Raw genomic sequence first — 14,458 nt, 5'->3', positions numbered from 1 at the left:
AACATGACGAATGTAGTTTCTCTTCAATTTAAATAACTCACTGAATAGCAAATCTAGGTCTAATTGACAGTTTGGTTCACGCTCCAGTGTTCCTGTCCGTTGCACCAATCCTATCCCCCACCCCGTCTCCATCGCTTTCATAGTTGCCACCAACATAATGACACAGTTGCTGTGGCAACCACCTCCCTCCTCCACCGTCTCTCACTCTCGAGCTGTCTCTTTCACGCGCACACAGGCTGTATACGTACAACTGAAACCCGAGAAGCCGTCGGCCAAAAAAGCGAGGAAACGCTGCCTTTGTTTTACGGTTTCTCACCTATACTCTTTGGTATCAGTGTCGTTCACCTGTCATGTTTGGGAGCGCAGTGGCTCAAATCTGTCGGACCTTATTTTCAGAACAAATTAAGATTAAGCATGTTGTTCAAAGTAACGCCATAGGGATCGTCACCTCGAGTCGGAGGGGCCTGATGATGACCAGGGGCTTGTAAAAACGAAGCGAGGTCTGAGTCTCCTCAGCACCGCACCGAACAGCCAATCAGAGCACGTCTCCTCGGCGGACCTTCATGGGGGCCAGTCGCAGTTAGGCGGTGTTGCCTGTACTCTTTTTTGACAATTATGAAAGGATTCGGCGACAGTGGTATCCAGACGGATGAAACTTTAGAAAATACCTTAAAATATTTATTTTTTTATTTTTTATCCTCTATCATTTGCATCGTACTGATGTTCACAGCATAGTTGAACCATTGTTGAATGTGATGGAACGCGTTCGACTCCCAGAAAGCCAACATCTCAAGTCAGATCTGCATCAGCACTGTTAATACACGGTGGTTTAAATCTGCCTCTGCATTGATGGGACTTGATCTTGCCCTTATCTAATTCTCAAGCGTACAATACGACATGGGGGCTATCCAGTGAACACCATTGATGTAGGGTACAGTGCGCACGCTTTTCCACCACTTGTTCTCCAGCATCAATCCCAGAAGCAACGCACAGGTAAGACACGACATTGTGCACCTTTGATATGGCATTATTTGAGAAAGAAGCACATTTATTTCAAATTTAGTTAACTGCACGCTTAACTTGAATGACAATTTGATTGTCATCAGTTTTAAAGCAACATGCAACGCGACTCGGTGTGAATCAAAGGTTTTTCGCTGTCAGCTACGCCATCGAGAAGAACACACTTTGTGGGTGGATTTGTTATTCGTCTTCATTTACTTGAACATTTCGATAGGATGGTACGCATATGTTGGGATTCTAGTATACACAGCGGGATAATAAGAAAGCTGACAACACACGCACACACACACACACACACACACACACACACACACACACACACACACACACACACACACACACACACACACACACACACACACACGCACGCACGCACACGCACAAACCAGCGCTCACACCCACGCTCTTTTGTGCTGTACTGATACATGCAAGTCATGTCTCTTCGCAAGCTACAAGTTATGAGACAAAACTTTGATACATCCCAGCCCTGAAAAGCGATTAGGAATGCGTTACTATCCTCTGTAATGGGCAATACCTGCAGTGCGCTGGGAGGTGCATAGGGGAAAGCACATTTTAAAACCTAACAACGTGGCCTACAAATCATACCAAATAAAAAATGGGACCCATTTTACATCTTCATAGTTGGTTTTTATTACACTGTATTCCCGTTCACATCGAAATGTAGGCCGACGCTCTTGGAGAACGGAAGACATTTTGTACTGTCCACACCTGTTGATAGCGCAGTGCTGGAGTCACTCTGCACGGCTTGGTTTTACCAAGCGTAAAAATGGAGCGCATCCTTCTGGAGACGTGATTGTAGAGAACGGAGTGGGGATCAGCGTCATGGAGGCTGCACAACATGGGGCTTCATATCGGTGTAAACTGGCTTCTGCATCATCTTCGTCTCGCATTGTGTCGTGCACCTTGCGTTGTGCTCATCGTAATGTTAGGGTCGTCTGCCCTTTAACCTTTTGTTTCATGCAATAATTCTTTCTATGTGGTCTACTTATTTGCTTATCATTCCGCCTATAGGCATTAATCGTGCTATTTGCCCCCTTAGACACTGGCCCTGCCCCCACTCCTGCTTGGATACCAGCTTTGACATCCCCTCAAATAATATTATTGCTTTATTCATTGATTAATGTTCTTCATTTTGCATTCAATCCTTCAATATGCATTTGGACATATGAGTTGAATATCGTATAGCTTTATGTGCACATCTGTCAGTGCATTTCAAAACAAAAACAAATAGGCCTAGTGATCCTATAGTGTACATTCTAACTATATACAATATAATATATAATATTTTATAAAACAACAATGATTCACATATGTAGTATGATTTCCTTTAGGGACATTTGGAGTCAGTACATGGTAGGTGTACATAAACCCCATCATAAACTAAAGTAGGTGGTCATGACAAAGACACAAAAAATGTAGGATGTTTTTTCGCAGGGGACTTCATAACACAGCCTTGTGTCCCTGCTGTTAAACAAGAAAAAGGGAGATACCTTGAAATCTTTTTTAGCTAATGTGAAGGTGAAGACTGGATTGTACCTCATTTTATTTCACTGCCTCTTTCACTAGCATACAGACGGAGCTGCAGTGCTATTCTGAGAGAGTTAGCTGCCTCAACCCACGCACAGAATCTGAGAAAGAGAGAAAGGGAGAATGAGGGAGAAAAGGGAGAAGGAGAAAGCACAGAGAAATAAAGGAGTTGGGCATAGAGACAGACTACACCAAGGTTTATTATACAAGTGGTCATGCAATGTACCGCTTACAATGTTACATACATTCATGCACACACACACACACACACATGCAAGCAAACATGCACACACACACACACACACACACACGCACGCACGCACGCACGCACGCACGCACGCACGCACGCACGCACGCACGCACGCACGCACGCACGCACGCACGCACGCACGCACGCACGCACACACACACACACACACACACACACACACACACACACACACACACACACACACAAACTGTATGCAGAGACATGCAGCATTTCACAATTGACCAATCTTGATTTTCCCCTATTTAAAATGCCACCAAATGTGTTTTGTGTTGCTGGATCGGTTTATGATGTTATCTCATCTGGGCATGTATGTGAGGATCTATTTGGTGGTGTTTGTGTGCTCTGCTGTGTCGTACTGCTAAGTGCTGGGAGAAATGTACTTGATTCTGTGCCACCCACACACACAGCCCTCCCACTCATGGTCGTCTCTGCATCTATACCTCTGGCTCTTCCCGCTCACCACGGTTTCTTTGCTCGTTTAAATCCCTACCCTACATTTTTCCCTTTGCTTCACATGCTCCCCCCCCTCTCTCTCTCTCTCTCCCCCCTCTCCCCCCCCCCTCTCTCTCTCTCTCTCCCCCCCCCTCTCTCTCTCTCTCTCCCTCCCTCTATCTCTATTTCGCTCTCTCTGACTCTCTCTCTCTCTCTCTCTCTCTCTCTCTCTCTCTCTCTCTCTCTCTCTCTCTCTCTCTCTCTCTCTCTCTTTCTTCTCTCTACCTTTCCTTCTCTTTCTCTCTCTCACTCTGCTTCTGCCTCCGTCTCTCTCTTCTCTCCCCTTTTCTGATATTCTCCTTCTCTATCATTGACTTTGCTTCTGCAGATGCACAAGCACACACACACAAACACACACACACACACACACACACACACACACACACACACACACACACACACACACACACACACACACACACACACACACACACACACACACACACACACACACACACACACACACACACACACACACACACACACACACACTCATGTCTATTGCCAAAAAGGGACATACATGAACACACACACACACTTCCACAACACATGCAAGTGGGAAACATAGAAATGTGAATGATTTACAAAAAATTTGCATGTTTGTGTCTGCATACAGGACTGTAAAGATGTGTGGTGTCAAGGTTTACAGACAGTTTACGTGATTATTGCTAATGAAGTGTGTTTTCTATTTGTATTTCAGTGGATACAACCGATACATTCCAGCTCCCATTATCGCCATGTAACATTAGGACGCTCCTCGGGAAAAACAGGACGATAATTTACAGGCAACAAAAGTGTTTTCTCCAAGATTAGTCAGTCTGAGAACTGCTGCTTTGTACGTTTCATTGTCTCTCCCAGATGAACTCCTTGCAGAAGGTTAGAGGAACAACCAAGTGAAACAAGTGGATCCATCAGCACTTTCAACACTTTGTCTCCCCCAGTCGTGCCTACATTCTCTGCAACAGATAGGGCCGTTTTGATAATTATATGTAATTATAATTTCTGTGGGAGACAGATCTGCCTCTCTCTGCTATTGCCAACACCTCCAACACAATAACCTCACACATTTACATATTTCTCAACAAAAACTGATATTCTTTAAACAGCAGCAACCAATCAGAAATTGCACATGTAAATTGCTATACAATTCTTTTTTTAATTTGAACCGCATACAACAGGATTAAAACTGCCAAATTTACCTTAAGTTAAGTGCATTCAAGATTTCCCTTAATTCTCAAGCATTCCATTTATCCTTTTTCCAATCATAAACTAGAATTTATTTTGAGATTCTTATATAAAAACCCATAGGGCAGTCATTCATGTGTATATAATTTGTGCCAACAGAAATTAACCATGAGGATAACCCCCCTATATTAGATAACCAAGGCCTCATCCCAGGTAGGTCTTTAGATCAGTCCTTCTTCCTTTTATAGGGAAGGGGGAAGTTATATGCGTGAAATGCTTATTTTAACACTGTTTCAAAGAAAAAACAGAACTAAAGATATAATATCTTTTTCAAAGCCAATCGGCTAATTGGTAGGTAAGAGCCAAATCTGAATGTGAATCTGAAATAAAATCAACCATGATCAGAGACCACAGATAAAATTGTTTACATTTTTACAAAAATCCTCTTAAAACGCCCTCGCCCGTGCTTAACAAGTGCTACAATCAGGGGTTGTGGCATATAGGATTGTCCTATTCCCCTGAACACAGTAACCTCTGCCCGCTGTTTGCTTTATTGATTAAAGTACATACCACGGCACAGCAGATATTGCTTTTGTTCCGGCAAGGTAAAGCATACTGCACTGTGAGCCACCTAGAACAAGCATGAGAGGCCTGTTTCTTTCCCTATCTTTTACATCACGTCTCTTTGATAGTCGTAGGGAGTGAGACGTGGCAGCCTAGGGAAAAGAAGGACCTGATGTATCAAAGCTTGGTTCCAGTGGTAAAAGGAAACTGTAAATACCTGTCGCTAGTTATTGACATCCTAAACGGAGGTTACTCTGAAAACAGTTCTTCCTCTACAGTAGTCTATTTAATTGATTTAAATAGCACTCAAGCAACCATTCATATATTTACAGTAATAACATTATTATGAATACGATTTCCACCCGACAATATCATTGATCGAAAATGTTTTTGACATTAATTGACGGCAAGTCCAACATTCCACTGAAATGTTCCACATCCTATTTTATTGGTTGCACAGGAAAGGCAAACACAGTGTTGTAACCACATTGAATCATAGACAAAATAGAGCTCTTAGTCATGTAAAGATGACACCCACCACGGATCGCAGATTCCTCGCCGTCTCCCTGCTTCTCCTCCTGACTGCCCAACTGACCTCCGCCAAGGAGCCTTCCCCACCTCCCTCTCCCCGGGACGCCAACTTCCTCACAAGGCTGTTGACCGAGAGGCCAAAGCCCGCCCCGAGCCCCCCAGGCCGCCCCATCGACATCCAGGCGAACCCGCAGCCAGCAGGGCTCCGGAGCTGGAGCCAACCGGTGGATGAACTCCCGGAGAGAGTTCTGGAGACGCCCCCCAGACCCCTGCCCCAGGTCATGTTCACCAAGAACGGCACCGCAGCGGATGCCCTGGCCCCCCCCTTGGGTGCGGCCCAGGTGGCGCCCCCTCCGCGGCGGCTGGTGGACGTGGACGTGTGCCAGGGTTACTATGACGTCATGGGCCAGTTCGACAGTGCCTTCAACTGCTCCAAGGACACGTACATCTACTGCTGCGGGAGCTGCCACTTCCGCTTCTGCTGCCCGGAGCGTGGACAGCAGCTGGAGCAGCACTTGTGCAAGAACTACGACTCCCCGGACTGGGCCAAGACCCCGGCCATCGACATCAGCTCCGTGGTGGATCCCATGGGGACCATTGATCCATTAAGGATGCAAAGCCACAACACAGGCTTTGTCATTGGTGGCGTTGTGGTGTTTATGGTGGCCGTTGCCGTGGGGATCAAGGTTGTGTTCAACAAGGTGCAGCAGGAGGCTAACCACAGAGACCTGAACATGCCCAGGTGGGTGTTTATCTGTCTGTCTGTGCGCATGCTCTGACTCATGACTGTATCCGGGCAGGTTAGTATAGTGGGTAAGGGGCTTGATTCCCAGCCAAAGTGACTGGAGTTGATCTCTAATATCCCCAGCTTACCTCAGAAAGAGGCCTCATCTAAGAAGCTGCAGCCTTAATTTGATGACTTTGAGTCGCTTTGGACTGCTGAGTTACTAACGAATTGTATGTGAGGGTTGTATAAGGGTTATAGTATTTGGTTTTCAGCTATATGCTGCTAAATGATATTTCGATGGATGTCATACATATATTCAAAGGGTAATGCTAGAGCAAGATATTGTGAAATAATTTTTGTGTAAGGTGTACCATTTAATTGTACTGCCCTTTCAATTAAACAAAGGTCTATTCAAGAGACATTCTAAACTCACTTTCTGAAGAGGGCTGAATGTTTCAATCCTAAGCAATACAATATTGGGTAATAAAGCAATTTTGGCATATTCAAACGATCATCAATGACATTTTGGAAAGAAAATTAATATTTTTTATCATTTCAATATTTTCAATAATTATGTTTATATCCCTCAAAACCTTTTCTTGAACCAACCATGCAATGATATATTTTTTGCTGCTCCTACTTTATATGGTGTGAATATTCAGAATGATTGTATCGCAGATTGTGTCTTTCACCAACGTACCAAAATGAATTCCTTGTGTGGGTAAAGCAACTTGTCTGGTTCTCCTGAGCAGCCTGTACGGTGTGCTGTGGTGTTCTGATCACCCTGTGTGTGTGTGTGTGTGTGTGTGTGCCCGGGTTAGAGCCTTGGTTGACATGCTGCGCCACCAGTCCAGCCCTGTGCAGCAGGACGAGAGGAACAACAGCATGGCGCTGACGGTGGCAGACGGACAGGGGGGCGGGACCCTGGGACGCCCTCCGAAGAACCACTATGCCCCCGGCGGACTGCCCAGCAAGGACAACAGATGTGAGCGCTGACCTGTGATGAGAGGAGATGAAATGATGCTTGATACGTTTTACAATGCAGAAGTTACCACTTTATTTTAATAGAGAATAATTGATAGGATAGAACATGTTGAATTGTTGATGCTTGGCCGTGCAGCATTTGGAAAGGTTTCTAATTAATCATGGATTTTGATTGCATGCTTTTATTGTTCTCAGCCTTACCTGTAAGCCGCTTTGGATAAAATACTAAATGTAGAACTGTGCTTGTCCTGTTTGTGCAAGTCCGTGTTTAGTAATGCCTGCCATCAAGTGTTATTGGCAAGCTTCAATATCAAAAAGCTAATAACAGACACGTTATCTGCACTAACTGGAATGCTGAATTTTCAGCCAAATGGTGAATCTGTATTTGTCTCCTATTTCTCAAGGTGTTAACAAAATCATGCATGTGAATAATCAGAAAATGCATTGCTGTACTGTTAAAGGTGCAAACTAAAATGATTGAATCTACGCACGCAGATATTTTAAATGTGAAACTCCTTCCAAACGTTTGGCTGATGATCACACTGGTGCATATCTAATCAGCTGATGTTGTTTGACTCTGACAGTGGGCAATCTGCAGCACAATTTCATCCATTCATCAGGCTCCAGCCCCAAACACACCGCCACCATTGGTAAGACATCTGGCAATCGCTACTCTCTTCAAACACCATATATCGGAAACAAAGATTCATTTACTTAATTCAACCTCAAAAGTAGGCTCTATGGTGAAAAAAAAAAAAAATAGGGGTAATCACACGTTTGATTAAACTCTTTCTTCATAAATGAACTTTGAATTTGAGTGCCACCATGAGTTAGCAACATGACGATGCTCGGTATAGTTGCAAATCACGCAGTGCCGGTGAATACAGGCTTCTCATCACGTTGTCTTTGTAGAGCGCACCCCGCGGATGAACAACGCTCAGCTGGCAGCTGGAGGGACGCTGCTCTCCAGCAAGCACAACAACACCAAGTCCCAGCCCTCCTTCCACCACTCCCTGCACAACCTGGCCCAGCTCCCCCCGTCCTACGAGAGCGCCACCAAGCCCGAGCTCAACCGCTACTCCTCTCTGAAGCGCCTGGGTAAGGGATAACTGTTAGATTAAGAATCTAGATACTCTGCTAATGTTTATATATTGGCAGGTCTTATCCTTGGCCTGATTCAAAGTTAGAATTAAAATACAGAGATTATACCGTGGCCAATAGCACCTAAATTATATGGTTACAGTGCTGCTCTTTATTTAAATGAATGATATGCATTTTTTTTGTTGTATTGTATTTTATTTTTTCAATTGTAATATATGTCTAACCCTATCCCTAACCCTTCAGTTTACAGTTTTTAATTTGGGGTTTAAAGAATTTCAGTGTGAGGACTGCTTCATTAAGTAAGGGGACTGCTCAATAAGTAAAAGGTCTGCTTCATTAAGTAAGGTCACTGCTTCATTAAGTAAGGGGCTGCTACATTAAGCAAGGTAACTGCTTCATTAAGTATGGGGATTGCTCAATAAGGAAGGTGACAGCTTCATTAGGTATGGGCGCTGCTCAATAAGTAAGGGGACTGCTTCATTAAGTAAGGGGACTGCTCAATAAGTAAAATGACTGCTTCATTAAGTAAGGTGACTTCTTCATTAAGTAAAGAGACCGCTCAATAAGTAAGGGGACTGCTTCATTAAGTAAGGGGACTGCTTAATTAAGTAAGGTGACTGCTTCATTAAGTAAGGGGCTGCTTCATTAAGTAAGGTGACTGCTTCATTAAGTATGGGGACTGCTCAATAAGTAAGGGGACTGCTTCAATAAGTGAGGTGACTGCTTCATTAGGTATGGGTGCCGCTCAATAAGTAAGGGGACTGCTTCAATAAGTAAGGGGACTGCTCAATAAGTAAAATGACTGCTTCATTAAGTAAGGTGACTGCTTCATTAAGTAAGGGGCTGCTTCAATAAGTAAGGTGACTGCTTCATTAGGTATGGGTGCCGCTCAATAAGTAAGGGGACTGCTTCAATAAGTAAGGGGACTGCTTCAATAAGTAAGGGGACTGCTTCATTAAACGGTGACTGCTCAATAAGTAAGGGGACTGCTTCAATAACTAAGGGGACTGCCACATTAGGTAAAGAGACGGCCTCATTAAGTCAAGAGACAGCCCCATTAAGTAAGGCTTGTTGAAGTGATTGCCTTTTTGTGACTTTCAGAGAAAGGTCTGGATGAGTACTCCTCTGGTTACTGCACCACCAAGCGCCGACCTCATACTGCACAGCCCGCCTTGCAGTCCTCCCAGCACCACCTCCACTGGGGCGGCGACTACACCCTCAGTGGCAGGGGAACCCTCCCGAGGCACGCCACCCGCCCCTGGATCCCCCCCGCCGGCATGCCTACCTCGCCCACCCCCAACCCGTACCCCCTCGACCCGCCGGAGCCCCAGTACAACCCCAACTACGACACCCTCTCCAAGCCCACGAGGAAGGTCAAGTCCCAGGACCAGCTGCTCAACATGGGCGACGTGCCCGGGAACACAGGCACCCTGTCGCGCCTCTCCAAGAACCAACAGCACCAGTACTACAAAGCCATGGCCGCCGCTGCTTCCAACAAAAACTCAAACACCCAGACCCTCACGCGTAAGACCCAGGAGAGGCAGGAGAGGCAGGAGAGACAGGAGCGGCAGGAGAGACAGGACCGACAGGAGAGGCTGCTGATGTCCCCGGACCACCTGGAGGAGAGGATGGGCGTGGGGGTGGTGGATCCCTACGCCCACGGAGGAGGAGGCGGGATGGTGCCCACTCTACCCCGGCTGACACCCCAGCAGAAGGCCCAGTCCCAGCAAAATGTCTGCGCCACCCCCTCACTCGACCGCCATCACATGATCAAGATGAACTCTCACCCCACGTCCGGCCGGGAGCAGGAGAGGAACCCGGGCACGACCGGCCACATGAGCGGGGGCATGGGCTGGGCGGGTGAGATGCCCGGTGCCGGGGTCGTCATGGGAACGGGGACACTGGGGGGGCACACTGCTAGAAGGATGGCTTTTGCCACAAAGAGGCAGAACACAATTGAGCAGTTACATTTTATACCAGGAGGGGGCGGTGGAGGCTCAGGAGGGGGGAGTGGAGGAAGCAGCCAGGGAATTAGGACAGGAAGTAAAAATGAGGTGACCGTGTAAGGTTCTTGGCCTGCAGTTTCACCGCACATAATCTTTGGGAATAGGTGTCCCCTCTGCACAATATTACATAATATTATTATCAAATATAATCTAGATTATTTGGAAACCCATAGTTTAGTTTAGAGTAATATAATAAAGTGGGAAGCTGAGGGCTTGAGTAGTGTTTAGACTTTTTAAATTGATATCGTTACCTGGTAATTAGATAGCGTCAATACAATTACTTATCAAGTTAATCATAGTAGAGAGTATCTGGTCAAATTTTTGTTATGTGATTCTCTCATCAGCCATATTTTCATAACACAATTTGCCATATACATTGATGCCATGACATTAAAAAGACTACAAGAACAGACAAAAAAACACAAGAACGAAAGTTTTCATAACTTTTTTTATGTCTTTCAAAAAAGAACTCAGGAGCCATATTAGATAGGAAGTGAGACGCTGAGATGACAGCAGTGAGAAGAGGAGACACGGAAGGAATTTTTAATGAAGCATTTAATGAAGAACTGAATCAATTACCGACCGGATTTTGTGACCTTCTAAGTACTTGCCAACCGTGATTTCCAAACTCAAGCCCATGGATCCATAGCCTTGTGGACCAGATGAATTCAGATGAACTGGACATGGGGTCGGGGGGGGGGGTCGACCGGTTCTGCCTCAGATTGACAGAACCGGTTATTCCTCACACAAGGAAGACAGATTTTGTTGTGGTTGTTGTTATTGTTGCTCTGAGGTGGTAGAGGTGGGTGGTTTCGGAATGCACGCTTTGTTCACTTCTGGACACAAAGATTCCTGGAAGTAATCGGCTGTCATGAATTGCCCAGTTCAACTGCTGGGGTAACCCTCACTCAACACACATCAGCTGCCTGGGTTGCCTAACTTTCCATGTGTCCTTATAGATCATTCAACCAGGAGAAAGAGAGTAAACCTCAACAATGATCACCGTTCTAGTTGACAATTATCATGCGCTAGAGGATTCCGTTTCCTTCTGACACATATATATATATATATATTAATATATATATCAATATATCGTTTGCGTTAGCCAAGAGATAGATAGAAAGTATAGCATAACACAGACGTTTCTATCAAGTTTACTGATTTTAAATCAAAGGCCGGCTTACTTTAATGTAGGCTGCGCAGGCGAGCACAGGTTTTCTCTCACAGAGCACAAATGAATAGACACTGATGCAGGGGTTGCACTTACACAACTTGTCTTTCAAAGCCATTTATGGAGATTCAAAGAAGATACCACAGAAGAAGCTGGTCCGACAATCACCATTTTTGTATTCTCACCTGGTGAAAGAGGAAAAAAAAACACATCTAACAACTATAGTGACATTTTTTAAAGTCCAAAATAGGCATTTCCGTGAACAAATATTTTTTCTCTCTCAGAGAAGAACCACAAATGCCGAATGAACGCTGGATGGCGAGGATGCCCTTTCCATCTGAAACACCTGCTGTATCATAACGCACTTCAGCCATCCTGAGTATGAAAATATCTTCATCTTATATCAATAACAACGCTTATCAATACTAAGGGCTATCCTAACTCGATATAGTATGTGATATCTGTGGTACATATACGATGGTATCTTTCTCTTGATTTTGTGTTGATATTGTCATGTTGTATTAAGTATTAATGTGTAAAGAAAAAGATTAACAAGCGCAGTTTAAGAAGCACCATTCAAGACAAAACTTTTTAAGACAAAACTTTGCACAAAGCTTCCCCCCCCCCCCCCCCCAGATATTTGCACCAGATACAAACATAGATGTATCGATTTCTTAAGGTTTACATTCAGTAGAAGCGAGGTTGTGTGACAGGTTAATGAGATATCAAGTGCGATCTTTTGTTTTTAAATAGTGATGATAGATGATAGAGTAAAGGTGATTAGAGGTGAGCACTATGACTTTGAAAGAACAATTTAGTTTGGGTTTGATCCACCGAGAGGATAGCCAGATGTCATGCTGATTACAGAAACACAGATTTCATTTGGACAAACTTCCTATACATAGTGCTAAATGTAGTTGTTCTGAATATGATGCAGTGTTATTATTAATGATTATTATAACTGTTATTGTTATTATTAACAATTATGTTATGATGTGATGTTCTTTTACTCGGTGGGATTTAAGTGTTTATGTTTTTAAATAACTAGCGTTCTCACAAGTAGTTGGTTTTTGTTACATCTGATCATGAATCCGAGTTTTAAACAGACATTGTGAATCTCAACGCATGCCAGCCACATTTCATAACGAGGCATTGAAGATGTGCTCAGATGTAAAGCCAACGATGGTAACGGCCAATGTCCAGCGGGATGAGTAATGCCTAAACACTGGCCTTATTAACTTTTTTGTGATGCTTAGGTTTTCCACTTTGGTACGAAATTGTCTGTTAAAAAGCACCTATATCCAATGCATGTGTGTTTATAAGGTTCTCACAAAGCCAGTGAAGGATACAGAATGGGAGTTAGGGCCGGAAATTATGAATATAGCCTGATAAAGAGATATTATGAGATCTCTATGCCACTGAGCCTGACTGAATAAAAATGGGTTATACACACTACCCATGATGCCATAATGTATGTGTGTTTGGATGAATGTGGATAAGCCAGGTTGGACAGACCTTAATGGTAATCTGAATGTTTTGGGTACAGTGTCTTATTCAGGAAAATGGAACAGAGAGTGAACAGTAATATTAGATTTGTATTTTTAAATAAAGCCACAAATGGTCTGTAGCAAAGTCTGTAATATTACACAAGCCATATCCATCGAGGAGTCATCAAGATTTTATAAATGGTTAACCTAATTTGTGCAAGTATTGTATTTTGTATAGCTAGTACAATCAGAATATTTTAATGAGTTCTCTCTTCAACATTAATTTGAAGATTCAACATAGAGATGTGTCCGTATTTAATGAATTGTACAGTGCCAAATTCATTACATTTTTGTTGTCTTTTTATTGTCATAGCCTATTATGTGGCAAAGGGATATGCTTTTTTCAGTATTGAAATCTTTAGCGTAGCCCAGACAAATTAAATGACTTTCCCGAAAGAAATTAATGAATATGGTGTATGTAACTACATAGCCATTATGAATTCATTTATTATAATAATTGGTCATGGTGAGTTTAATATTAACCTATATTTGACTGGAAATTGTAAAGATAGTGTTGGACATTGTCCCACAATGAGTATCATGAATCTGTGTTCATGACTACAACAATTAAACTAAATATTTTGTTATTTCTGAACGCATTGACCCCCTTGATTATTACAGTGACTTATAAATAATTTGTATAATAAAGTTGGTGGAAAACTACTATTATTGATGGAATCTTATTTTTCATACACAGGCCTATATTTTAATGTAAACATGGGTCAACCCTTCTCCAACAATTAACCATTTTATAACATGTAAACAACCTACCATAAATAGATAGAAAATACTATAAGTGTGTCTAGTGTTATTTGTTTCACTGACAAATAGGTTTACTTAAAATAGTCTACATCAAGGCATTTACCATTTATCAATAAACCAAACCATCACCTAAGGATGATTTCCCGGCAATATCTAATTGTATTTTTGTACTTCGTTGAAGGATCCCATTGGCAATTAACAGCTATCCTTCTTCACCAGGAACGTGGGAGAGGCAACACAAGGCTATTTCAATTGTAACCAATGACATTTGTGATCTATTGAATTCCCACTGTATCGTTAAAAGCAATAGGCTACGTTACAATATAATTGAGGCAAGCATGAGCATCGTCCATTTGTACAATCATGGAATAAAGTGAATCAGAAAGTAAAATCCGAATACAATGTCAGAAAGTTGTACATTAACATTCTACAGGTATAACAATAAAATGAAAAACCAGACTTGTATTTATCAATGAAATGCATCACAACCGTTGAATTGGTCCTGGGTTAAAAAACGTCCGCATGCTGAAACGGGGCTACCCGGAAATA

At 43.2% G+C, this 14,458-nt stretch overlaps 1 protein-coding gene across 1 annotated transcript; it reads left to right on the top strand.

The window, feature by feature from the left end:
- The first annotated feature begins 5,607 nt into the window (after nt 1–5,607).
- Nucleotides 5,608–10,902, top strand: LOC130392504 (protein shisa-7). The gene is made up of 5 exons (XM_056603027.1): nt 5,608–6,353; nt 7,160–7,323; nt 7,907–7,972; nt 8,235–8,420; nt 9,525–10,902. The coding sequence occupies exons 1-5, from the start codon at nt 5,608–5,610 to the stop codon at nt 10,487–10,489; spliced, it is 2,127 nt and encodes a 708-aa protein (XP_056459002.1). The 3' UTR covers nt 10,490–10,902.
- Nucleotides 10,903–14,458: the final 3,556 nt, after the last annotated feature.

The sequence above is a fragment of the Gadus chalcogrammus genome, chromosome 11 (genome assembly GCF_026213295.1).
Source record: "Gadus chalcogrammus isolate NIFS_2021 chromosome 11, NIFS_Gcha_1.0, whole genome shotgun sequence".
In the NCBI taxonomy this organism is placed as follows: Eukaryota; Metazoa; Chordata; class Actinopteri; order Gadiformes; family Gadidae; genus Gadus; species Gadus chalcogrammus.
This window is presented reverse-complemented; position numbering and strand designations above follow the sequence as displayed.

Excerpts from the sequence above, each read along its gene's own strand:
- LOC130392504 (XM_056603027.1), top strand. The coding sequence starts at position 5,608 with ATGACACCCACCACGGATCGCAGATTCCTCGCCGTCTCCCTGCTTCTC. Across the intron at positions 7,324-7,906 it reads GCCCAGCAAGGACAACAGAT|TGGGCAATCTGCAGCACAAT; the intron begins GTGAGCGCTGAC and ends TGACTCTGACAG. Across the intron at positions 8,421-9,524 it reads CTCCTCTCTGAAGCGCCTGG|AGAAAGGTCTGGATGAGTAC; the intron begins GTAAGGGATAAC and ends TGTGACTTTCAG.